At 47.4% G+C, this 27010-nt stretch overlaps 2 protein-coding genes across 3 annotated transcripts; one reads left to right on the top strand and one right to left on the bottom strand.

Moving 5' to 3' along the window:
• Window positions 1–13: 13 nt before the first annotated feature.
• fastk (Fas-activated serine/threonine kinase) lies at window positions 14–9107 on the bottom strand. Its single transcript, XM_080011649.1, has 11 exons — window positions 8971–9107; window positions 5350–6133; window positions 4924–5221; window positions 3822–4009; window positions 2558–2706; window positions 1676–1892; window positions 1397–1556; window positions 1222–1313; window positions 690–1146; window positions 483–597; window positions 14–394 (listed from the first exon to the last, which is right to left on the bottom strand). The coding sequence occupies exons 2-11, from the start codon at window positions 6089–6091 to the stop codon at window positions 308–310; spliced, it is 2505 nt and encodes an 834-aa protein (XP_079867775.1). The 5' UTR covers window positions 6092–6133; window positions 8971–9107; the 3' UTR covers window positions 14–307.
• Window positions 9108–9711: 604 nt separating this feature from the next.
• On the top strand, window positions 9712–26761 carry afg3l2 (AFG3-like AAA ATPase 2). 2 transcript variants are annotated; one of them, XM_080011609.1, is made up of 17 exons: window positions 9712–9850; window positions 11354–11435; window positions 11527–11583; window positions 11817–11950; window positions 12827–12979; window positions 14603–14677; window positions 14760–14881; window positions 15505–15778; window positions 15985–16122; window positions 16225–16378; window positions 18056–18163; window positions 18236–18361; window positions 18637–18747; window positions 18834–18949; window positions 20723–20923; window positions 25801–25995; window positions 26081–26761. In XM_080011609.1, exons 1-17 carry the CDS (start codon window positions 9770–9772, stop codon window positions 26282–26284), a joined length of 2331 nt encoding a protein of 776 aa, XP_079867735.1. In that variant the 5' UTR covers window positions 9712–9769; the 3' UTR covers window positions 26285–26761. The 2 variants fall into 2 exon arrangements, with proteins under 2 accessions (XP_079867735.1, XP_079867734.1); XM_080011608.1 differs by having other exon boundaries at window positions 14757–14881.
• The last annotated feature ends 249 nt before the right edge of the window (window positions 26762–27010 follow it).

Genomic DNA, 27010 nt, shown 5'->3' with positions numbered 1-27010 from the left:
GAAGAGGCGGAGCTTGAGGTTTGACCTTTTATTTGATTCTTAGTTTCTACAGAATATAAACTTTACATGGTTACACTCATCACAGGACACGCCTCTCCCCTCATGCACACTCAACAGACGACAGCTGAGACGACAGAACGCAGCTCGGCTCGCAGCCCGCCGTACAAACCGGTAAAAAAAACAGAAGGAAGCTACACCACGGGGGCCGTGCTCGGAGCACTCACCTGCACCTCCTTAAAATGTTTAAAACATTTTTATACTCTAACGCAGGAAACAAGGACATTTTACAACCAGTCAGGGCGTGCAATCACACCGTGGAGCCCAGCAGCTTGTGGTGCAGGTACTGCTTGACGTCCTCGATGCCGCTCAGCTGCTCCAGCTCTTGGTACGGCAGCTGGGGGGGGGGGGGGGGGGGGGGGGAATTAGTCGGTGACACCGCTCAGTTTCCCTCCACCTCTACCTCCACCGGGTCATGTGCTCACCTGCAGGATGACGTAGCCCAGCAGGGTCAGGTGGCGGTCCCTCATGGCTCGGGACCCGACCAGCACCGAGGAGTTGTGGCAGTAATGCCAGCGGTCGTTTACAGACATCACCACCCTGAGACAGGAGACAGGAAACAGGAAGTCATGTGACATGCGGTATTTCACAGTCCCGTCTGCTCCTTTACCCACAATCCCTTGCACTCTCACCTCCTGACTCCCTGCGGCTCTGCCCCCTCTGCCGGCTCTGCCCCCGGGGCCCCGCCCTGGTCCTCCTGCAGAATGGTCCCGATGGAGAACTGGAACAGGGACTCGGGGGCCCCGGCACTGGGGGCCCCGGAGGGGGGGCTGCTGAGCGTGGAGCTATCACGGCTCCCGGGGCAGTAGTACTCGGCCGCGCCGTAGTAGCCGTAGTCCAGGACGGGCCCCGCCCCCCCGGGAGGTCCGGCGCTCACGGGAGGCCCCGCCCCACTGTCGGAACCCGGGGGAGGCAGGAAGGGCTCCGAGGTCGCCGGGATGACGTCGGGGCCGAACGGGGAGAAGCGCTGGAAGTCGGAGGTGAGCGTCGCCACCGAAACGCTACCGTCGGGCGGCTTGGGGGGCGGAGCATCGCTGAGTGAGCGAATGGGAAGAACCCGACCGGAACCGTCCACCAGCAGCAGGAAGTCTGCAAAATACTCACTGGTACTGCAAGAAATACTATGATATATAACTAGTACTAGCAAGAGTACTACTGTAGTACCTGTATAGTATCCAGGAGCCAGTACTTCATCCTGCTTGTAGCTCTGCTCTCCAACCAGCTGTCTCAGAGCTTCAGCCACCAGACCTTTGTAACTGGCCAATTAGAAGGCAGCGTTAACCAACCAATCAGAGCAGGAGTGGGGCCTAGTGACTGGCCAATCACAGAGCAGTGTTACCTGTACTTGCGGTTAACCTCATCGGCGGTGAGGGCGTGGTCGAACATCAGCACCTTGTGTGCTTCCTGGAGTCGAGCCCCAGTGTATTCTGGGTATTCCAGCTCCACTGCCGCATCCAGGAGAGAGAGGTAGCGGCGTACGATCAGAGCGTATGGGCTGTCTGGAGTGACGGCACCAATAATATCACAACTAATATTATTCATATTATTATGTTGCTGAGCAACAGCATCAGTTTGTAGTGAACTCATCAGATGGATATACATATATTCATGTACTCACTGCTGAGGCTGCAGATGAAGGCGGGGCTGAAGACGCGCTGCAGCACCGCAGCGCTGCAGTGCTGCAGCTGGAACAGCGACATGAGCACGTTGACGGTGGCCAGGGGCGAGCTGAGGGCCTTGAGCTCCAGGACCTGGTCCAACCTGGAGAAGAAGCGGGCCTCGTTGGAGGGCCGGTAGCTCATCCTGCTGAAGGGGAACACCAGCTTCTGGATCACCTGGAACAGCGTACACATACATTTGATATTATCATATATACATGGGCAGACTTTGAGCATGTTTTAAAGTACGTCAGCACAGTCAAGCTCCTCCGCAGCATATTAATACACTCAGTTGCATCGGTTTTGTTTGAATATTGGGGAGGACAGATTAAGCGGGTGTTTGGGGTCCCCCAGGACACGCTGAGGACAAAACTCCTCGTTCTGGTCAATTTTTATGCACCAATTTGTGATGGAAATGTCTTTATGTCACTTCATGTTTTTGTTGAGGGCGACAAATTCACGTGTTGTAAACATTGAGGGAGACGTATCCCCCCCCCCCCCCTCGGAGATCTACACCTGATCTGTACCTGTACAGTGACAGAAGGGCGTAGCGGCAGCTTGTCCTGCTTGTTATGCACTACCACAGTATCACACAGGCTGACGTAGGGCTCTGTCTTTCACACACTGAAGAGCACCATCAACCATCAGGTTCAATCTGCTCAAAGTAATTTGTTTGTATGAAGTACCTTTTAAAACATGAAGTACACAAACTACCACCTCCCAATATATAGATATTATACCACTGTCAGCTTCTACACACTCAAGACCTCCGTGTCTTGCCTTATCCAGTCCTAGTCCTAGTTCTGGTCCTGATTCTAGTCCTCGGCCTGGTCCTGTCCTACCTTGCTGTCCAGGTACTCGGCCTTCTTGACCAGGAAGTCAGCGATGGTGTCCAGCAGCCTGGTGTCCCTCAGCCGGTGTCGGGCGATGTACTTAGCGATGAGGGCCATGGTGTAGGGCGTGACGCTGTCTGCCTTCCTGGGAAGCTCCTCTAGGGGGTGTCACCACACACAGGCATGACATCACCTTATTCAACTGAAATACCACATTAAAAATAGAAGCCTTTTCTCAAACCTTTCACTCCCAATTTAGAGCTGTTCATCATCAATGTTGATCAATATGAACAGCCGTTTCCATGGTTACAGTCTACTCAACATCCGAAAAGTCAGGCCGTACCTGACCCAATATGCCACTCAACTGCTGGTACAAACCTTGGTGATGTCCCGTCTCGACTACTGCAACGCTCTCTTAACAGGCTTGAGCCCTGTGCGGTGAAGCCACTTCAGATGATACAGAATGCGGCGGCGCGACTGGTGTTCAACCAGCCAAAGAGGGCACATGTCACTCCGCTGCTCATCGAGCTCCACTGGTTACCTGTAGCCGCCCGCATCAAGTTCAAGTCTCTGATGCTGGCCTACAGAGTGATTGCTGGGAATGCTCCCGCCTACTTAAATGCTCTTGTAAGAGCACATGTTGCCCCCCGGATGCTGCGCTCGTCAAATGAGCGTCGCCTGGCTCTGCCGGCCATACAGCCACGGCAATCCAGGCTATTCTCATTTGTAGTTCCACGTTGGTGGAACGAGCTGCCAAAAATGACCAGAGCGGGGACCTCCCTCTCTGTCTTTAAGAAGCACCTGAAGACCCAGCTCTTCAGTGAGTACCTCCTGTCCTAATCTACAATTACTTAGCACCACCTTGCAGTATTTATTGTTACACCAATGTTGTTGTTACACTAATCTCTGTCGCAATGTAGCTGAATGTTATTCTCCCTTGTAAGTCGCTTTGGATAAAAGCGTCTGCCAAATGACTAAATGTAAATGTAAATGTACAGTGATATCTACCCGTAACTGAAACGACACGAAGGACAGTGAGCGTTCAAAAATGTAACACTGGTTCAGCAGACCAGGGGGTGTGGTCCACGCCCCATCCATCCCAGAGGAGATGAGACAAACCGAAACCCACGGCTTTGAGGGGCTACAGGATCTTTAGATTGAACAACAGAGTACTGGTGTCCTTCTGGGTATACATGCCAGGCTGCCGATGAAGCGCTCCTGCCGGCTCTGGTAGAACAGCTTGTGGGTATACTAGTTGTACTTGGTGTACTACCTGCCAGGCTGCCGATGAAGCGCTCCTGCCGGTTCTGGTAGAAGAGCTGTGAGCTGAAGATGAGCTCCAGACTCTTGTTGCTGGCCTCGCGGACGCAAGCCGCCAGCATCTCATCCAAGAGCGCCATCTCCTGCTCGCGCACGGCGCTGACGCTGGCGAGCGTGTGCTTCACCAGACGCAGGATTTTCCTGACAAGACAAATGCACATGGACTAGTACACACAGACACTAGTACACACTGGCACAGTACAGAGACAACAGGACCTCTAGCAGTACCAAAATAGTATTGCCACAGAACTACCACATAGTAACCCATATTAGTAATGTGGTACTAACACAAACACAGTACCAACATAGTATTACCACAGTAAATAAATATAAATAATAAATAAAACTTTATTTTTATAGCACATTTCATACAAGGATTGCAGTGCAAAGTGCTTCACATCAGTAGTTTAATAACAATAGGCAAGTGGCAAGTGCGGTTATTATGGAAGACAGTTAGAAATATAAAAAGTATAAAAACAATAAGGGCAATAATCAACATCGTATCCAATCCTGGTGTTCTGATAGGTTACTTTGAGTTATCATAATCTAGTTGCACAACAGACATGAACATACATATTTATCGTATTAGATCCTAGTGTTCTAATAGGTTACTTTTGGTTATCATGATCTGGTTTCATACATACACAAACATATTTATTTGCATCATATCAGAGCCTAGTGCTTTGATAGGTTACTTCATTTACCATGATTTTCATTAAACAACATACAGGAGGAGTCAGGGGAGATATTGATTGAGAAAATGAATTTAAAGTTTGGTAGTATTAAAAGTATTAAAAGTGCACATCGGAGTGTCAGATCATAGTGCAAGGATGGGGTAGTTAGTGAAATGCTTTGGTGAAGAGATATGTTTTAAGCTGCCTTTTATATATATCCAATGTGTTTGCTTCTCTGATATTCAAGATTCAAGATTTTTATTTGTCACATACATATACATACTTCCATACATATATGCAGTGAAATGTAAATGTATTTGTGGGTACAGTACTAACATAGTATTACAACAGTACTACCACAGTACCAGTGGCCCAGTGTACCTGTTAATGAGCAGCTGCTCGGGGTTGGGGGGGGTGGTTGCGGACTCGGCGGGCTGCAGCGAACGCCAGCGGAGGCGGTAGTAGGCCAGCAGCAGGAAGAGCGTCTGCGGATGGCGCTCTCGTTCCAGGTTCCTCTCCAGCGCCGCCACGCAGGCCTCGGTCAGCGGGTGGTGCGAGGCTGGGTGGAGCCTCATGCTGGAGCTGAACACCATGGAAACGTCCTTCTGGTTGAACTGGATCAGTCTGGACTGGGATTCCGCCTCCAGTACCTGGACCACTGGACAGTCACTGGGAAGACCTGGACACCAGACCAGGGGGTTCTGAACAAGGCTCAACTACTACAGTAGTACCATTGTAGTACCGCAGTAGTACAACAGAACCTCTGCATAATACTCTGATACACATCAAACAGACAGGCAGTCTCACCCAGGGCGGCCACAGCGTACAGACAGTTGACGATGCTGAAGTTGTCTAACTTGTCTCTCTCTCTGTCGATGGCGTCGCAGAGCGTCCTGAAGTCCTGCTGCTCCAGGACCTGTCGCCCGTCACCCGGCCCCCCGGGCGCAACCCCGTCCTTTGCGTCCGGGGGGTCCGGGGGGCTGGGCCGGGCCCCCAGCAGCTGGCTGATCTTGTGCAGGGCGATGGGGTAGTGGTTGTGGGAGACCTTGTCGGGGTTCTGGGTGACCCAGCGCAGGACCTCGTCCGGGCGCCGCGAGCGCTCGATGAGCCGCTTCAGGGTGAAGAAGGTGTCATAGCTCATCTTCTCCTGGATAAAGGTCCAGGTCTTCTTCCTACCAGGGGCCGGGCCCCCAGGGGGCGGGGCGCCGCCGTAGTGGTGCGGGGGAGCGTGGTGCTGGTAGTGGGGCGGGGCCAGATGGGGGTGCTGGGCATGGTAGTGGCCTCCTCTTGCCCCCCCCCTGCCCGGGTAGAGAGGAAAGGGCGGGGGGGGGGCAGTATGATGGTGGTGGTGGAGCGGGTGGGGAGGCTCCATCACAGCGACCCCCCCTCCCACTCTGCGACCCGGCTTGACCCCCGCCGGGCCACCGTACAGCCGGGTGCCGTACATGGCGGCCGGGGAGACCGGAGCGGGGGCGGGGCCACAGAGGGGGGTGGGGCAGCGGAGGCGGGAGGAGCTCAGGAGCTTCCAGCCGGAGAACAACCGCTGCATAGTCCACCACCGGGGGCTCCCGGACCCTGCACGGAGCTACACCTGTAGGACAGAAACCACACCGTAAAACTACACTTTAGCACCAGGCGGTTAAACTACACCGTAAAACTACACTTTAGAACCAGACGGTTAAACTACACTTTGGAACCAGACGGTTAAACTACACCGTAACACTACACTTTAGAATCAGAATCCTCTTTATTGCCAAGTAAGTCCACACAAACAAGGAATTTGTCTTGGTGTTTAGTGCATACATGAACCATAAATGTGGGGGGATGGTAGCTCAGGCGGTAGAGCTGGTGGTCTAGTGATCTAAAGGTTGCTGGTTTGATCCCAGTCTCCTCCTGCTAGCATGCTGTAGTGTCCTTGAGCAAGACACTTAACCCCTAATTGCTCCTGATGGCTGCGTCCGTCGGTGTTTGAACAATTGTAAGTCGCTTTGGATAAAAGCGTCTGCTAAATGAAATGTAATGTAATGTAATGTAAATGTAAAACAATAAGTAAAACATATAAGAGCCACACGTTAAACTACACTTTAAAATGACACTTTAGAACAGGGGTGTCCAAACTACGGACCACGGGCTCCATCTTTAATTGGCCCGCAGCAAATTCTAAAAATATAATGGAATATGGCCCACACATGAAACTTGTGCTTGACTGTATTGTACTTCTTAGTTTTAACACTAGGTGGAGCTACTGTCCTGAACGCGGCACCTTCCCCACAAAACAAGCGCAATCAAAGAACGAGACTTCAACAACCTGAGCATGTCCAGAAACACAGTTGTGCAGCAAATCGAAGACTTGTCAGCTCACTTAAAACATCAACAAGTGTCAGATAAAGCTTGTGCTTTTGATTTTTACTCGATTGCAGGTGATGAGAGCACAGATGCCACACGCACATGAAAGCATTCTGTGTGAAGCCCCGTCTCTGAGACACAACTTCAATGTTGCACACCTCCCCACGCTGTCCAAAATCAAATTAGCTTTTCCAAAGGCCAAGCTTTCTGCTCAAAAGAGGAAACATGTGTCTGTGATCACATCTCTCATGACAGAATTCAGTTAGCACTTCAAGATTTTGTTATTATTGAGAAAGGAACAAAGTTGTTCTTCACTCCTTTCCTGATGGATGGAACAAGTGGAAGAGAGTGCAGTTAGAACTTAAGGAAATGCAGTGTGAGAATTCTCTGAAGAATCAACATCAGCTTCTCTCCCGACCCGACTTCTACCAGAGCTTGGAAAAGGCCAAGTTTCCTCTGATGAGATGCCACGCAAAAAGAATGATCAGTCTGTTCGGCTCAACATCCGTATGTGAGCAAACATTTTCTCTGTTGACTCTGAACAAAAGCAGATTGAGAACCAAAATGAGCGACAGCCATCTCTGTGATGTCCTTCACATCTCAACCGGCAAACTTAGTCCTGAACTGCAGCCATTCTTCAGTTCCAAAGAGCAGCATCACTCCTCCCACTGAGTGCAACGCTGCTCCCATTATAAGTGAGTTAAAATATATGACAGTATTCATGTGTGAATAAGCCCAACTACTTAATCAATTGAGTCAATTAAAGTTGGAAACATTCTCTAACAAACGTTAGTTGATGCGTTAACAAGCCCAATAGCTTATTTGCATAACAAGCTTGAAATATAGCCATCCCCTTTCCCCCTTATTTGTCCACCCTCATACCGGGCTGTGAAGGGAGATCCCCATCCTGACTAACAACCAATCTGAGGCTGCTGTTTTGACAACAGCCTCAGATGTGCTGCCAACCATTTTGGTAACTACATAAATGAAATTTCATTATTGGAAAGCTGTGATGTAGGTTGTCTTTTTTCATTGAGCATATTCAATTATCAAGCAAAATGTACACACAATTGATTGATTTTGCTAACTTTAATACACTAGAGGTGAGGCCATATACGTCGCTTCTGAAACCACACTGTGAAACCACATCACTAAACTACCCTTTATAACCACACCATTAAACAACACTTTAGAACCACACCGTCAAACTACATTATAAAACTACACCTTAGAACCACTTTTCATGAAACTACACTCTAGAACCACACTGTAAAACCACACGTGAAACTAAGTCGTTAACCTACACTTTAGAACCACACTGTAAAACCGCACCCTGAAACTAAGTCGTTAAACTACACTTTAGAACCACACTGTTAAACTACACTGTTAAACTACACTTTAGAACAACACTGTTAAACTACACTGTAAAAGCACACCGTTAAAGTACACTCACTCACTTTTTAACGTCAAACTCCAATTAAACTAAACAATGTTTCATGAAAACATTCTCAAAAAAGTTTCAGGTTGTAATGTATAGTTTCATTTCTCACAGTATTTAACCATTACTATACTAGCCCATTTGGGCTGCATCCTTAGTTCTACAAGTTTAATATTAGTATAAAGAATAAGAATATACAATATATATATATTAGAACACAGAGTAGTGACAATCACTTCGACCCCTGTTACAAACACAACACTACAACCATTAGTAGCTAGCCGCTAGCAGCTAGGCGTTGGCCTGGCTGGCAGCTCAGCTCTGACACTCACCTGTCACCACAAACCAGCCGGTTACCAGGTTAGTAGTAGTAGTAAATTAGTTGTTTACCAGGTTAGTAGTAGTTAACTATCTGTTTTACTGCAGTCAGAAAGGTTTATGTACTACCAAATAAATACTGCACAGAGCACCAAGTATCACAGGATAGACTTATTTATCATGCGTAGTACTATTGTACGAAAGAGTGTACACCGGTATATGCTATCATATTCATTTGAGTATTTCTTCCACTATTTGTTCCAGAATGTAATGCAGTATTGTTGCAGGAGTAATTGCAGTATTTCTAGAGAACCTTTTTAATTTACCTCATAGTTCTCAGACATTTTCCTCCTGGTCCGAAGAGAAACTCGTCTTTGTGCACTTTAAACTATTTTAAAAAGGTTTTAAACAGTTTAAAGTCTTTAAACTGTGACTGAACTGAGTCTGAGCAGCTTCACTCTGCAACCGCCATCTTGTCTCCCAGAATGCACCGCGGCACCCCGTTCACAGGAGGCCACGCCCACACGACAAGGTCAAAGGTCAGATGTATTTACTATAAGAAAACAACCTGTATTGTACATTCTCTAGGTTGTACACCTCCATCTAGAAATATTTTATTTAAAACAAAAATGGCATTAAGTGTAATATTAACGAATATTAATATATTAGTCAATATTACATGTGATATAGATAAACTTCTTCTGGATTTGTCTTTACAATATTCGTCTAAATATCGTCTTCTTAATATTCATATTAATATCGTCTTATCAATATTCATATTGTTTTAATAGTGTTCATAATAATTTTGTTTTAATAATATTTATTCTTCTCCTGTGCCCACCCCTAGTGGCAGGTTCAACAGCCATTGAGTAATGACGTTTGTTTGTTTTTGACAATATAAACTTTTTCTTTCTTTTTTGGACACTATTATAATATTACACGATTATAATATTATACTTTATAGTACTAGTACTTTATAATGCAAGTATATGGACGCACTCGTATATAGACGTACGTCATCCCATCATCATGCAGGGTGGGACGGCCCTACGTCATCACGCAGCGTTGGATAACATTAAAGATGGCGGAGCGGAGCCGTGTGCTGTGACTTTGAAGTAAAGGAATATGGCGCAGCGCTGCTGCCGCGTGTCGGGGACTTTCCGGAGGCTGCTGTGGAGCCTCCGAGCGGCGGGTCCTGCACGGCAGGTGCGTGGTTAAACCGTAGCTGGTTAAACCTTCTACTAGCTGTTTAAACCCTCAACTGGCTGGTTAAACTTTCTACTAGCTGGTTAAACTCTCTACTGGCTGGTTAAACCTTCTACTAGCTGGTTAAACCTTCTACTATCTGGTTAAACCTTCTACTAGCTGGTTAAACCTTCTACTGGCTGGTTAAACCTTCTACTGGCTGGTTAAACCTTCTACTAGCTGGTTAAACCTTCTACTAGCTGTTTAAACCCTCAACTGGCTGGTTAAACCTTCTACTAGCTGTTTAAACCCTCAACTGGCTGGTTAAACCTTCTACTAGCTGTTTAAACCCTCAACTGGCTGGTTAAACCTTCTACTGGCTGGTTAAACCTTCTACTAGCTGGTTAAACCTTCTACTAGCTGTTTAAACCCTCAACTGGCTGGTTAAACCTTCTACTAGCTGTTTAAACCCTCAACTGGCTGGTTAAACCTTCTACTAGCTGTTTAAACCCTCAACTGGCTGGTTAAACCTTCTACTGGCTGGTTAAACCTTCTACTAGCTTGTTAAACCTTCTACTAGCTGGTTAAACCTTCTACTAGCTGTTTAAACCCTCAACTGGCTGGTTAAACTTTCTACTAGCTGGTTAAACTCTACTGGCTGGTTAAACCCTCTACTATCTGGTTAAACCCTCTACTGGCTGGTTAAACCCTCTACTGGCTGGTTAAACCCTCTACTGGCTGGTTAAACCTTCTACTGGCTGGTTAAACCCTCTACTGGCTGGTTAAACCCTCTACTGGCTGGGTAAACGTTCTACTAGCTGGTTAAACCCTCTATTAGCTGGTTAAACCCTCTATTAGCTGGTTAAACCCTCTACTAGCTGGTTAAACCCTCTATTAGCTGGTTAAACCCTCTACTGGCTGGTTAAACCCTCTACTGGCTGGTTAAACCTTCTACTGGCTGATTAAACCCTCTACTGGCTGGTTAAACCTTCTACTGGCTGGTTAAACCCTCTACTGGCTGGTTAAACCCTCTACTGGCTGGGTAAACTTTCTACTAGCTGGTTAAACCCTCTACTAGCTGGTTAAACCCTCTATTAGCTGGTTAAACCCTCTATTAGCTGGTTAAACCCTCTACTAGCTGGTTAAACCCTCTACAGGCTGGTTAAACCTTCTAGCAGCTTGTTAAACCTTCTACTAGCTTGTTAAACCTTCTATTAGCTGGTTAAACCCTCAACTGACTGGTTAAACCCTCTACTGGCTGGTTAAACCTTCTACTAGCTGGTTAAACCTTCTACTGGCTGGTTAAACTTTCTACTGGCTGGTTAAACCTTCTACGAGCCGGGTAAACCTACGAGCCGGGTAAACCCTCTTCTGGCTGGTTAAACATTCTACTATCTGGTTAAACCCTCAACTGGCTGGTTAAGCCTTCTACTGGCTGGTTAAACCTTCTACTGGCTGGTTAAACCTCCTACTAGCTGGTTACTAGCAGGTCCTGCTCCAGTTCTTCAATTGAATCCTCTTTAGGTTTCAGACTCTGCAGTAGTTCAGACGATGTCCAGACACTCTGCACTGGCTGTGGGACGGCTGTATTGTAGACCCCCCAAAGGTACATGCTGTAGTACACACTGTAGTACACACACTGTAGTACACACTGTAGTACACACTACTTACGTGTGTGTGTGTGTTTGTGTTTCCAGGCTTTGAGAAATTCTTCCCTGAAAGTAAGAAACTTCCCCCGAGTGCTGAGTCCAAAGGTTCGTTCTGATGTTTTTTTTTTGAAGGATTTTTAACCCTGTGATGTTGACGGTGGAGAGCAGAGTTGTATCATTATATCTGATCAACGTTCTCTCATTTAAATGTTTTTAACTATTTCATCATCACTTAACTCCACTTTTCCTGATATTCATATTCATGAGGTTGGTCCTCCTGCAGGTAGAGTACTGCAGTCCATACAGGAAGATGCTGAATTATAACTCCTACCCCACAGAGGCCAAACCAGCCAATGGCCAGCATGCATCTGAGGGAGGAGGAGGAGCTTCAGGAGGAGGAGGAGCTTCAGGAGGAGGAGGAAAACGAGGAGGCCGCAAGGACGAATCCTATTGGTCCAGCCGCCTCCAGAAGGTCAGCAGGATTTGAAGGGATGATGTTCAAGTTCAAGTTCAAGTGATTATTTGTCACATACATATACATACGGTCATACATATATGCAGTGAAATTATGTAAACAGGATGGTGTGATGGAGGGATGATGTGAATGGGATGGAGTGATGAAGGGATGATATGAACGGGATGGAGTGATGGAGGGATGATATGAACGGGATGGAGTGATGGAGGGATGATATGAACGGGATGGAGTGATGGGGGGATGATGTGAACAGGAGGGAGGGATGATGTGAAGGGGATGGAGGGAGGGATGATGTGAAGGGGATGGAGGGAGGGATGATGTGAAGGGGATGGAGGGAGGGATGATGTGAAGGGGATGGAGGGAGGGATGATGTGAAGGGGATGGAGGGAGGGATGATGTGAAGGGGATGGAGGGAGGGATGATGTGAAGGGGATGATGGAGTGATGATGTGAACGGGATGGAGGGATGATGTGAACGGGATGGAGGGATGATGTGAACATGATGGAGGGATGGAGGGATGATGTGAGCAGGATGGATGAGTGGAGGGATGATGTGAACAGGGTGGAGGGAGGGAGGGATGGATGATGTGAACAGGGTGGAGGGAGGGAGGGAGGGATGATGTGAACAGGGTGGAGGGAGGGATGATGTGAGCAGGATGGATGAGTGGAGGGATGACGTGAACAGGGTGGAGGGATGATATGAACAGGATGGAGTGATGGAGGGATGATGTGAACGGGATGGAGTGATGGAGGGATGATGTGAACGGGATGGAGGGAGGGAGGGATGTGAACGGGGTGGAGGGAGGGATGTGAACGGGGTGGGGGGAGGGATGATGTGAACAGGATGGAGGGATGATGTTGTCTCTTTTGTCAGGGTGACTTCCCCTGGGACGACAGGGAGTTCCGCTTGTACCTGCTGAGCGGAGCAGCTTTCTGGACTTGCATCACTTACTACTTTTTCTACCGCGACGGAGGACGAGAAGTCACCTGGAAGGACTTTGTCAACAACTACCTCTCTAAAGGAGTGGTAAGTTTCAGACCGCTACCTCTCTAAAGGAGTGGTAAGTTTCAGACCGCTACCTCTCTAAAGGAGTGGTAAGTTTCAGACCGCTACCTCTCTAAAGGAGTGGTAAGTTTCAGACCGCTACCTCTCTAAAGGAGTGGTAAGTTTCAGACCGCTACCTCTCTAAAGGAGTGGTAAGTTTCAGACCGCTACCTCTCTAAAGGAGTGGTAAGTTTCAGACCGCTACCTCTCTAAAGGAGTGGTAAGTTTCAGACCGCTACCTCTCTAAAGGAGTGGTAAGTTTCAGACCGCTACCTCTCTAAAGGAGTGGTAAGTTTCAGACCGCTACCTCTCTAAAGGAGTGGTAAGTTTCAGACCGCTACCTCTCTAAAGGAGTGGTAAGTTTCAGACCGCTACCTCTCTAAAGGAGTGGTAAGTTTCAGACCGCTACCTCTCTAAAGGAGTGGTAAGTTTCAGACCGCTACCTCTCTAAAGGAGTGGTAAGTTTCAAACCGCTACCTCTCTAAAAGAGTGGTAAGTTTTAAGAGCGGAGAATCTCTACTGTGCGTCTCGCTGCGGGGGCTGCCAGCGTAAGGCTTGGCATGAGTTCACAGTTTCTCTTTCGGTGTTTATTCCTAAAAGTATTTATCCCTCACTCTGGTCTGTTAGCTTAGCTTATTTCACCACTGATCTGTTTCCGACAGTCAGACCTTGTGTTTTTAGGGTGTTGGGGGCGGGGCCATGCAAAGTAGGGCTGAACAATTTAGGAAAATAATGTAATTGTGATTTTTATTTTTTTAAGTTCCTTATCTTCTGTATTATTCATGAAACACAATCAATACATTATTCTTTAGTATGACCAACACAACATTGGATACAACAACATATAAACTGCTCTTTCCTGTCGGCCACACCCACCTGTTATGATGAGATGAATAACATCTTTATTTAACTATTGAATTGTAAAAAGAAAAACCTTAATTCACAGTAGAATATTGACTCATTGATTTAACTTTGAGCCTGGTGATTGTTAGTCTGAAAATTAACAGTTGAAAAAAGAATGCAGTGTTTCAGTAGAAATGTACTATTTTTTCTTAAAATGTTGTGCTCATGCATCTACATACACGGCGCACCGCTCCATGTGCTCAGGAACAGCTCCAAGCTCATGAAACAAAAAACAAACAGATGATTATTGTGGAAGACGGAGCGTGGGAGCTCTGCCAGCCACGACCTGCAGGCTGGCGGTTTTGAAAATGGCGTCATCTGTTTGAATTGGATTCATCGTTCAGCCCTAACGCAAAGTGTGACCTGTGTACGTTATCGGGTCATGTTGTGGCCCCGCCCTCGAGATCCGGACCACAAACATGGTGAGAAACGGTTGAAGGGTTTACCTCCACGGTTCAAACAGCAGCTGCTCAGCGCCAGCATCGGTGGCTTCCAGTCGTAGCGTTGGAAGCTGGATTTGTATGGAAGAGTTCAAATGCGGAGGCGTCCAGAGCCCGGAGGGATACAGAGACCTCCACGCTGCAGAGGGGCGGGGCTTGTCACCTGTGCTTTCCAGGTCACCATAGAAATGAACGGTCACAGTTGTGTGTGTCTGGGTATGTGTTCGTGAAGGTGGAAAGTTAAGGCATTTTCTGTCCTCAGGTTGACCGGCTAGAGGTGGTGAACAAGCGATACGTCAAGGTGGTCTTTTATCCCGGGAAGACCCCGGTGGACGGGGTGAGTGGAATTTCAGACAGTCGATCAGTGTACTTGGTGTTGGGCCTCCATGAAGCCCCTGTCCTCCATGTTTCCCTAGCAGTACGTCTGGTTCAACATTGGCAGCGTGGACACATTTGAGCGGAACCTGGAGACATCTCAGTACGAGTTGGGCATCGAGGGGGAGAACCGGATGCCGGTGGTCTACTCCACTGAGAGCGACGGGTGAGAGTCCACACAGAAAGATAACACCTAGTCCTATATGACCCCTTTATACCGGTCTATACCCCTTTATACCAGTATATAGTCCTTTATACCAGTCTATACCCCTTTGGACCAGCCTATACCCCTTTGGACCAGCCTATACCCCTTTTGTACCAGTCTATACCCCTTTTGTACCAGTCTATACCCCTTTTGTACCAGTCTATACCCCTTTTGTACCAGTCTATACCCCTTTTGTACCAGTCTATACCCCTTTTGTACCAGTCTATACCCCTTTGTACCAGTCTATACCGGCCTATACCCCTTTATACCGGCCTGTACCCCTTTGTACCGGCCTGTACCCCTTTGTACCGGCCTGTACCCCTTTGTACCGGCCTGTACCCCTTTGTACCGGTCTGTACCCCGTTTGTACCGGTTTGTACCGGTCTGTACTCCGTTTGTACCGGTCCGTACCCCGTTTGTACCGGTCCGTACCCCGTTTGTACCGGTCTATAGCCCTCAGTACCGGTCTATAGCCACCTCCCCCCTGCTCCTCCTGCAGGTGGATTTAGCTCCTCTCTCCCCAAACTCAAACTATCACTTGCACTTGTTTTAACTAGTTTGTGTTTCCATTGTGTTTCCTCCAGAACCTTCCTTCTGAGCATGCTCCCCACGGTGCTGATCATCGGCTTCCTGCTGTTCATGCTGCGCCGGGGGCTGGGGGGGGCGGGGCGGCCTGGCCGAGGCATGGGGGGGCTCTTTAGCGTCAGCGAGACCACCGCCAAAGTCCTGCGAGATGAGATCGATGTCAAGTTCAAAGACGTGGCGGGCTGCGAGGAGGCCAAGCTGGAGATCATGGAGTTTGTCAACTTCTTGAAGAACCCCAAGCAGTACCAAGACCTGGGTGCCAAGATCCCCAAAGTGAGTGTGTCCCCCCTCATCTAGTTTGAAGGACCAGCTGCAGGAGGTGATGTGTCAAAACCGCAGAACAGCTGACCTTCACTGCATATATATGTATGACCGTATGTATATGTATGTGACAAATAATCTCTTGAACTTGAACTTGAACTTGAACTTTCTAGAATGTCTGACGTTTTGATGTTGGTGTGTTCTGGTCCTCCCTGCAGGGGGCGATTCTCACTGGTCCTCCAGGCACAGGGAAGACCCTCCTGGCCAAGGCCACGGCCGGAGAAGCCAATGTGCCATTCATCACCGTCAACGGCTCAGAGTTCCTGGAGATGTTTGTGGGCGTCGGCCCAGCGAGGGTGAGAACTTGTCATTGGCTGAGGGAACAGCGGGCCCTGGTGATCTGGTGTTCAGTGTGTGTTGGACTGGAGATCTCTAGCTCAGTCCTGGTTTCTTTCAAGGTCAGAGATCTATTCGTCATGGCGAGGAAGAACGCCCCCTGCATCCTCTTCATCGATGAGATCGACGCCGTGGGAAGGAAGAGGGGCAGAGGGAACTTTGGAGGCCAGAGCGAGCAGGAGAACACGCTGAACCAGCTCCTGGTGGAGATGGACGGTAGTGCAGCATGAAGCTCATCAATAAGCTGCTTCCATGGAAGATTAGCTAGCATGCCCTTATCAGTGTTATTTTTTGTTTGTTTTATTTTTATTATCATTTGTTTATTAATAATTATTGTTATTATTGTTTTGTTTTATATTTATTTATTCTTTTATTTAATCTATTTATTTTATTTATTATTTTTTTTATCATTATTATTATTATTATTATTATTATTATTATTATTATTATTATTATTATTATTATTATTAGGGGTCCAGTCCGCAGGTGATTGTTTGGATCTTTATTATTATTTTTGTCCTTGGCATTTTCGGGCTAAAAGTGTCTGGCCCACAACAACTGCAGAGCCCATGGATGTGATTGAGGTGTCTTTAGAACCAGGGGGTGTCAGACATCCTGTGGTCAAAGTTTCATCCATATCAATCTACGTTTGGACCAAGAATTAAGGAAAAATCGATTAAATGTGACCGGAATTAACAGAGCATTGGTGCATCACCCACACACCAAGGTTGTAAAAGTTCCGGTCGGATGGTGCAGCAAGATGAGTTTGTAGAGTACGACACTTTATGACATCATCATCCATCATTCCTTATAATTGTGCAGGTTTTGGCCACAAATGTCCATTCACAACGTGCGAGTTGCATAGTGTAGACTCCATGGCCCTTTCTCAATCTGCATTCTTGTCTGTACTTGTGTACTTGTGAAACGTCATCAGTCGCAGCCCAAGTACTGTTCCAATTCAAAGTCCGCATCAAGCCAAGTCCAGTCCACAAGCCCCGGATGTGCACTTGCTCCGGCCATTTTATGGAGGATGCATCGGTGGTGACTTGTGTGGACTTGGCACAGACAAGTATCCCACAATGCATTTGGCAGAATGACCGTCCTGTGTCCCCCCGTCCCCGGGAGTCTGTTCTACCGAGTCTGAACTACCAAGTCCGCAAGTCCGGACTTTGCGTACTTGGTATTGAGAAACGGCTCATCACTCTAGTGGTTACACAGTGCACGTGCCTGTGTTTCCTGCTTGACGTGGCGGGGCGTTTCCTGCTTGACATTTTGATATCTCTTTTGCACTTTTTATGAATGAACACATTCTGTTCCATCTCATTTTATATATTATTTTGCAGCATTGGATCCAGTCATAACACAAACTGTAGGAGTGGAAAACAGAACAAAACATATTTCCTGTCTGTGACCTCACACATGGAGTTGGCTCGCCGCTCTAGAGCAGTCTGTGAGGGACATGCAGTGTTGAATGCATTTGAATGCAACTTCCACACGGAGTGATTTCCTTCCACAGAGACACCGTGAGGCAGGACTCTGTGGACTACAGGAAGCAGACCGACTTCTCATTTTTAGGATAATGTCACAACACACAAGTGGATCCTTGTATTAGTGATGATGTCACCAGGACTCACTGCGTCAATACGTCAGCCGTGCTGCGTTCAAGGGTCTCTGAAAATTTGACTTGTTTTGGACAATGCTGATGTAAAGAGGAGCGACAGCACAAACCGATGCTGTGTTCCTTGGGAACTGGAAAAATAGTATTTGGTGTTGACACTGGACTCTGTATTGGTGCCTGCCGCTATATTTATTATTATTTATTATTATTCTTTCTGTCTTGAGCTGTCTGTGTCTTCTCATATCAGATTGTTCAGCTTCTTGATGTGTGTTCAGGGTTCAACACAGCGACCAATGTGGTGGTCTTGGCTGGAACCAACAGACCTGACATCCTGGACCCGGCTCTGATGCGGCCCGGTCGCTTCGACAGGCAGATCTACATTGGTGAGGAGCCACGCGGGTGGAGGTTGGAGAGTATAAGACCCAGGCGCTAACGCTGTTTCTCTCTGCGCACAGGACCTCCGGACATCAAGGGCAGGGCGTCCATCTTTAAAGTCCACCTCAGGCCCCTCAAGCTGCAGACGGACCTGGACAAGGACAAGTTGGCCAGGAACATGGCCGCCCTCACACCTGGATTCTCAGGTCAGAGTTCAAGCCTCGGGTCAGAGGTCAAGGAGAGCTGCTCAAACTGGACAGAGTCATGTAGAGGTTCTGACCCTGGATCAGAACATGATGTCATTGTAACGCTCCTTAAATACACTGAACTTCATTACCGTGGCACCAGCATCCAGACCATAATACTCTCAGATGAAATGTCTGTTTCCTCTGACTGCTTCTTTAATGACCGCCTGTTTCCTTTGACTGCCTGTTTCCTGACTGACTGCCGACCGCCTGTTTCCTCTGACTGCCTGTTCCAGGCGCTGACATCGCTAATGTCTGTAACGAGGCTGCTCTCATCGCTGCTCGTCACCTGGCGGACGCCATCAACGCCAAACACTTTGAACAGGCCATCGAGAGAGTGATCGGAGGTAAGACCACTTCCTGTTTTGCTGACACCACTTCCTGTTTTGCTGACACCACTTCCTGTTTTGCTGACACCACTTCCTGTTCCAAGGTCTGGAGAAGAAGACCCAGGTCCTGCAACCGGAGGAGAAGAAGACGGTGGCGTTCCACGAGGCAGGACATGCTGTGGCAGGATGGTACCTGGAGCACGCGGACCCCCTGCTCAAAGTACACACTACTACTACTACTACTACTACACTGTCCTATCAGCACACACTACTACTACTATTACACTGTCCTATCAGCACACGCTACTACTACTGTTACTCTGTCCTATCAGTACACACTACTACTACTAACACTACTACACTGTCCTATCAGTACACACTGCTGATACTACTACTGACACTACTACACTGTCCTATCAGTACACAGTACTACTACTACTACACTGTCCTATCAGTACACACTACTACTACTACTACTACTACTACACTGTCCTATCAGTACACACTACTACTACTACTACACACTACTACTACTTCACATTAATACTACACACTACTACACAGCAGGGTTATATAGAATTGCTGCCGGTTCACATTGAAGATTTGAACGAAACAGGTGGTATAAGAAGGACATCAGACAGGTGACGTAAGGAGGACATTGGACAGGTGACGTATGGAGGACATTGGACAGGTGACGTATGGAGGACATTGGACAGGTGACGTATGGAGGACATTGGACAGGTGACGTATGGAGGACATTGGACAGGTGACGTATGGAGGACATTGGACAGGTGACGTATGGAGGACATTGGACAGGTGACGTATGGAGGACATTGGACAGGTGACGTATGGAGGACATTGGACAGGTGACGTAATGTTGTTTACAGTGTTGTATAGTTTGTTTGTAGAGCAGCTGCTTTCATTCAATTTTAGATCAAATTTATCATATATTTACCATCTGGTTTCCTTTTTTATATTTAAGTTCCATATTTACCATCTGGTTTGCTGACCGTGGGTGTGGCCGTGTTGGCCACCGTCCACCATCTTTCTTTCTCCTGAACTGAGGGTGGGGGCGGGGCTTCTTTCTGTGTTCTCAAACCTCATTGGCTGGAGGTGAAGTCAGCTTTACATCGTCCACATCGATTGGCTCGTCGTTGCCACCTGCCGCCCAGTTCTATAAATGAACAAATCTGCACAAGTATTGAAATGATCAAGCCTATTTAATTATTATTGAAAAAAATATTGTGATGATTATCATTATGGTTTTATTGACCAGAACTAATTCAAATTGTGCTTCAGGTGAATTATTTTCACCAGAGACTTTTAATTAAGTTGGACTTGAACAGATTTTCCCAGTCAGAAATTGATCATTACAGATAACGGAGAACTCTGCTACTCAGTGCACACTACTACACAGTACAGAGTACTAGGCAGCACACAGTACTACACAGCACACAGTACCACACGGCACAAATTGCTACACGGCACAAATTGCTACACGGCACACACTGCTACACGGCACACACTGCTACACAGCACTACACACTACAACACAGTATACACTACTACACAGTACACAACACACGCTATTACACAATACACACTACTACATACTACTACTCAGTACACATTACTACACACTACTACTCAGTATACACTCCTAGACAGTATACATTCCTAGACAGTACACACCACTACTCAGTACACACTACTTCACAGTACACACTACCTCATAGTGCACACTACCTCATATATTGTACCTATTGTTTGTGTAAACTTCATCTTTGTCTTTGCAAGCTAAACAAACCTTTCAGTGCTAGTGCGTTGCTCAGGGACCAGACAACTCACTCTGTGGCTGTCGCACATTTTAGTGTTTTTAGTATTTTTACAGCTTATTGTGCATAATAACTAGGTGTCATGACATTTCACTGTATATATGTATGACCGTTTGTATATGTATGTGACAAATAATCTCTTGAATTTGAACTTGCAGGTGTCCATCATCCCGCGGGGACGTGGCCTGGGCTACGCCCAGTACCTTCCCAGGGAGCAGTACCTGTACAGCAAGGAGCAGCTGCTGGACAGGATGTGCATGACGCTGGGCGGGCGTGTCTCCGAGGAGCTGTTCTTTGGACGGATCACTACCGGGGCTCAGGACGACCTGAGGAAGGTCACCCAGTCAGCTTACGCACAGGTACGAGGCGTGGCCGTCGTGCATAATTCCAATCGTCCATCGCTGGGGGCCAAGGATCGTGTTGGGGGGCACTGTCCCAACAGTGGCACGTGAGGTGTTTTAGCCAGGATTGCGTGGCTCATAGAACATCATGTGGTGTTCAACACAGTTTTTTGTTTACAGCTAACAGGGCGGAGTCAGGTGTTCAACACAGTTTGTTGTTTACAGGGAACAGGGTGGAGTCAGGTGTTCAACACAGTTTGTTGTTTACAGGGGACAGGGTGGAGTCAGGTGTTCAACACAGTTTGTTGTTTACAGGGGACAGGGTGGAGTCAGGTGTTCAACACAGTTTGTTGTTTACAGGGGACAGGGTGGAGTCAGGTGTTCAACACAGTTTGTTGTTTACAGGGGACAGGGCGGAGTCAGGTGTTCAACACAATTTGTTATTTACAGCTAACAGGGTGGAGTCACTCGGAGCCTGTTTGAAAATGTTGTTTCATACATGGAGGAAAGAAAGGAAAATAAAAAGACAAAGAAACTAAAATAAAACTAATTCTCTGAGTTTTTCATGTTCCATACAAGTAAGAAAGTAAGGAGATGAAATCCATCGAAGCCTTTCTCTATGACATCATACTATGACATCATACTACATCACAGCATTTGCATATTTAGTGGTGGGTATGGCGGGGGGGGGGTACTTTTGTATTAATATTTGAAATGAATGGGTATGGAGGTAGAGGATTGTCTGGGCAGAATTAATTCATGACGAACACATGACGGAGCGTCTCCAGCCAGTGATCTATGCCTGCAATGTGCTGCAACATGTAGAAGCAGAGCAGCAACATGTAGAAGCAGAGCAGCAACATGTAGAAGCAGAGATGCAACATGTAGAAGCAGAGATGCAACATGTAGAAGCAGAGATGCAACATGTAGAAGCAGAGCTGGCTCCATGTGCCTTTTCTTTTCTGGACCAGCCCCTAAAAGTCTCTGTACGGGACTGTAGAGAGGGGAAGTGACACCCCATCACCAGTGCTTAATGGAGCTTCCTCTTCCTCCCTCTTTCCCTCTTCCTCTTTTTCCCTCTCTTCCTCTTCCTCCCTCTCGTCCTCCCTCTTCCTTCCTCTCTCTTCCTACCTCCCTCTTCCTCTCTCTCTTACTCCCTCTCTTTCTTCCTCCCTCTCTCTCTTCCTCCCTTTTTCCCTCTTCATCCCTCCCTCTCTCTTCTTGTCTCTTCATCCCTCTTTCCATCTTCCTCCCTCTTCCTCCCTCTCTCATCCTCCTCTTCCTCCCTCTCTCTCTTCCTCCCTCTCTCATCCTCCTCTTCCTCCCTCTTCCTCCCTCTCTCCCTCTTCCTCTCTCTTCCTCCCTCTCGCTTCCTCCCTCTCTCCCTCTTCCTTTCTCTTCCTCCCTCCCTCTCCCTCTTCCTCTCTCTTCCTCCCTCTCCCTCTTCCTCCCTCTCTCTTATCTTTCATAACAAGGTAAACTACACTTACACTGTTTCAAGGCTCCATTTTCCTGGCGGATAAAAAAACAATAAAATAGTCGTCAATGTCGACGCCATGGATGGAGCCTCCAGGTCCAAATGTTTATATTATATTTAAACTCCTGTATGATCTACAGCTTCAAACTGAACACAGTTACAAGCTCGGGTTGATGGTAGTCTATGGGTGTAGCTGCGGTATAGATGGATGTAGTTGAGGTGTGATCATAGGGATGTACTTCCGGGTGTAGTTGGGATTTTTTATTTTCAGGTGTAGTTGAGGGTGGTTTGGGTGTAGTTTGGGATTAGTTTTACGTATAGTTTGGGTCTTAAGCGTAGCGTTGGGTTAGGTGTAGTTTTGTGTTGAGGATGTGGTTTTATGCGTAGTCTTGTGTAGAGCTAATGCCATCTTACAAACCACTTCTTACCAGGAGTAAGCCGTCTGTGAAGCAGATCAGAGCATGGCCAGAAGGAGCAACCTCAGCTCTCCAAGACTGTTTTGAATGCACAGTTTGGCCTGTTTTTAGGGAGGCTGCCACTACCAACCATCATGTCAACCTAACGGAATATACTGAGTCTGTCACAGGCTATATACACAAATGCATGGACGATGTGACCGTCATCAAAAACATCACCACAAGAGCCAATGACAAACCCTGGTTCACCAGGGAGGTACGTGCACTCCTGAGAGCACGGAACGCTGCCTTAAGTCCGGGGTCAAGGACGCCCTCAGAGCTGCTAGGGCCAACTTGAACCGGGGCGTGAGAACAGCCAAGCGTGCCTATGGACAGAAAATCCAATCACACTTCACAGACACAAAAGACCCCAGTCGCCTGTGGCAAGGCATCCAGTCAGTCACCGGTTACAGGCCAACACCCCCACCGTGCGAAGACAACACAGACTTCCTCAACACACTTAACACATTCTTCAGCCGGTTTGAGGAAAACAACACCACCACACCAACAAAAGCCCGGACCTGCCCGGACAATGTAACACTTCACCTGTACCCTGCTGATGTGTGGAAGACCCTACTCAGGGTGAACCCCAGAGAAGCTGCAGGTCCTGACAACATACCGGGGCGTGTGCTCAGAGACTGTGCTGACCAACTTACAGATGTTCTCACGGATATCTACAACACCTCTCTGAGCCAAGCCATCATACCAGCATGCTTCAAAGCCACCACCATCATACCGCTACCCAAGAAATCCCCAGCCTCAACACTGAACGACTACCGACCCATAGCACTCACGCCCATCATGATGAAGTGCCTTGAAAGATTGGTCAAGGCCACATTCATTCAGTCTCCCCACTACTCTTGATCCATTCTAGTTTGCATACGGTCCCAATCGCTCCACTGATGATGCCATAGCAACAGCACTCCACCTATGCCTGGCTCATCTGGAAAACAAAAACAGTTACGTGCGGATACTGTTCATTGACTTCAGTTCTGCCTTCAACACAGTCATCCCCCAACACCTGGGCAATAAACTCAGCGAAATAGGCATCAGCACCACACTCTGCAACTGGCTACTGGACCTCCTTACTGATAGACCAGAGACAGTAAGAGTTGGCAAAAACTCCTCAGAGACCATCACTGTGAACACTGGAGTCCCCCAAGGATGTGTGTTGTCCCCTCTGCTGTTCACACTGGCGATGCATGACTGTTGTGCCAGATACAACTCGAACCACTTCATTAATTTTGCAGATGACACAACAGTTGTGGGCCTCATCAGTGACGACAACGACTCAGCCTACAGAGAGGAGGTACATCAACTCATCAACTGGTGTGACAACAATAATCTACATCTCAATGCAAACAAGACAAAAGAAATAACTGTGGACTTCAGAAAGAAACACACACCACACATCCCACTCACCATCAATGGCAGTGCAGTGGAGTCTGTGAAGAGCACCAAGTTCCTGGGGGTGCACATCACAGACGACCTGACATGGTCAATCAACACCACCTCCCTAGTAAAGAAGGCACAGCAACACCTCTACTTCCTTCGCCGGATAAGAAGAGCTGACCTCCCCACTTCTGCCCTCACCACCTTCTACAGGGGAGCTATTGAGAGCATTCTTACCAAGAGCCTCTCAGTCTGGTATGGCAGCTGCTCTGCTGCTGACCACAAAGCCCTACAAAGAGTGGTGAGGACAGAGAAGATCACCAAAACAGCACAACCATCCATCCAGGAGCTGTACCCGTCTCACTGCCGCAAGAGAGCCACTAATATCATCAAGGACCACACCCACCCAGCACACAAACTGTTCACCCTCCTACCTTCTGGCAAGCGGTACCGCAGCATGCGGTGCAATACCACCAGATTCAGGAACAGCTTTTTTCCAAAGGCCATCAGACTACTAAACTCACCAAACACGACATGAACATGACACCTACAAAGACCGACTGACTGCACAATATTTACATTTTTACAATACGTATGTATCCCCTTGGTATACATATGTATCCTCTTGGTATACATATGTATCTTCTTGCTGCTAGCTTTGTACTGCACTTTATTACCTTAATAACATACCTCATTTGACTTCTTGAGTATATTAAGACTATCCTTAGTCTTGTGTTGTGTCTATTGTTGTTGTCTTTTTGCACTTTCATGTCATATGTTGTGTGTTACAAATATTACTTGCACATTTGGAGTATGGGGAAACGCAATGTTGATCCTCTGTGTAATTACGCGTTGCATTGTACGATTGACAATAAAGTACACTTTGAACTTTGAACTTGAACTTTGAGCTGCTCCCTGAAGTGAAATAATCAGTCGACTGAGATTCTTCAAGTTTTATGTCGGTCGGTTTGCACAAACATCTCAATAAGGAACCTCCATGCGCCCCGCTCCCCCAAATAAAACAACTGATAACGCGCTAATATTTTAACGTTACCACTACTCTTACCGATACTGCTGTACTCTGATCGGTTGGTTTTTTTTTTGTTTTGTTTTTTTAAGGGAAAACTAAAAAAAGTTAAGAGCAAATTTAACACTGCTTTATTTTCTGCGCGTTAGGCATGGAGAGGGGGCAGTCAGGGTACAGTCTGCATCCACGTCTCCCGGTGCGTGAGAGAGGCAGGCGGAGGGAGCCTGCCCCGCCCCCCTCAAGCATGTCTACTTATCTCCAGCCATGGAGCGAGAGAGAGAGGATAACAGCAAAAACACTCCTAAGACGAATTTTTTAATGGTATTGCAAGTTAGAAACAGGTGATATACCGAAATAGAAAATGTATTTTCTTAATTTCTCCAGTACTGTTATCAGTAACGCTAACGTCGGACATTATCCATACTACGGTCCTTAATAATTTCGTCCCGGGGCCCGTTTAATACCGTATCGGTATTAAGTTTAGGTGTAGTTTAGGTGTAGTTTGGGTGTAGTTGGGTCTCAGGTGTCCCTCCTCTGGCTGCAGATCGTCCAGTTCGGGATGAACCCGCGGGTGGGGCAGGTGTCCTTCGAGCTGCCCCGCCAGGGGGAGGTGGTGCTGGAGAAGCCGTACAGCGAGGCCACGGCGCGGCTCATCGACAGTGAGGTCCGAATACTGATCAGTGAGGCCTACCAGCGCACGTTCCACCTGCTGACGGAGAGGAAGGCAGAGGTGGAGAAGGTGAGCCGTTACCATGATCCCAGAGGCCAGGGTTAAAATACATTACAATATTCAGTTATTCACTATTATACTACTCTTCCTGCAGGTGGCGCTGCGCCTGCTGGAGCAGGAAGTTCTGGATAAGAGTGACATGGTGGAGCTGCTGGGGGCACGGCCCTTCGCCGAGAAGTCCACGTACGAGGAGTTTGTGGAGGGAACAGGTGGAGAGGACGAGGACACCACCCTTCCCGAAGGCCTGAAGGACTGGAACTGCCCACGCAAGGACCAGCCTGAGCAGCAGGGGGCATGAACCCCACCCATAGGGGGTGTGGCCCAGTATTGAGGCCCGCCCTCTAGAGACTCCCAGCCAATCAGACTCCACTGCATCTATTTTGTCAATTTTAGTGATCGATTGGAAGGAACAGAAACTGGATGAAGCTCTGAAGTGCGGGAACCTGAAGAAGAAAAGAGCCTTCCTCCCTCCATCCTGAGGAAGAGGAGAATAGCCTTCCTCCCTCCATCCTCGTTGGGAATAAAGTGCTAAATTCAAAGAGTGAAACAGCTTTGGTTGTTGTCATGGAAACCTGCTTCGCTTTAAGTCGTTGGCGCTTTAAAATCAGATGAAACTCAACCTGTGGCGGTGCTGGAACAGCAGTTGCTATGGCACCGTGTTTCCAAGGCAATAGATATGGGGGGAAACCATTATTGATTCACAGTGCGTGGCTGGCTGTAAACATGTAATAAATCTGTACAGTGTTAAATGTGTTTTAATAAAGTGGTGAAAGAATCAGTGTCAGAATCAGTCGTTTATTATTGTGATTTTAAACCATCAATACTTTTAATTGGAATCACTCTTAATCTGTATTTTATTATTAGAAATACATTTTCTATGGAACTCCTCTTTTCATTTAACACTTCTATGGATAACGGTCGAAAAGCAACTAATACTAGAAGTGTTTGGCAAGAATACTTTGTACTTGAAGTATTTTTACTGCGGTACCTTTATTGAGTCTGTTTTCAGTATTCTTTCCACTGC

The sequence above is a fragment of the Zeus faber genome (genome assembly GCF_960531495.2).
Source record: "Zeus faber genome assembly, chromosome: 12".
Taxonomy (NCBI): domain Eukaryota; kingdom Metazoa; phylum Chordata; class Actinopteri; order Zeiformes; family Zeidae; genus Zeus; species Zeus faber.
This window is presented reverse-complemented; position numbering and strand designations above follow the sequence as displayed.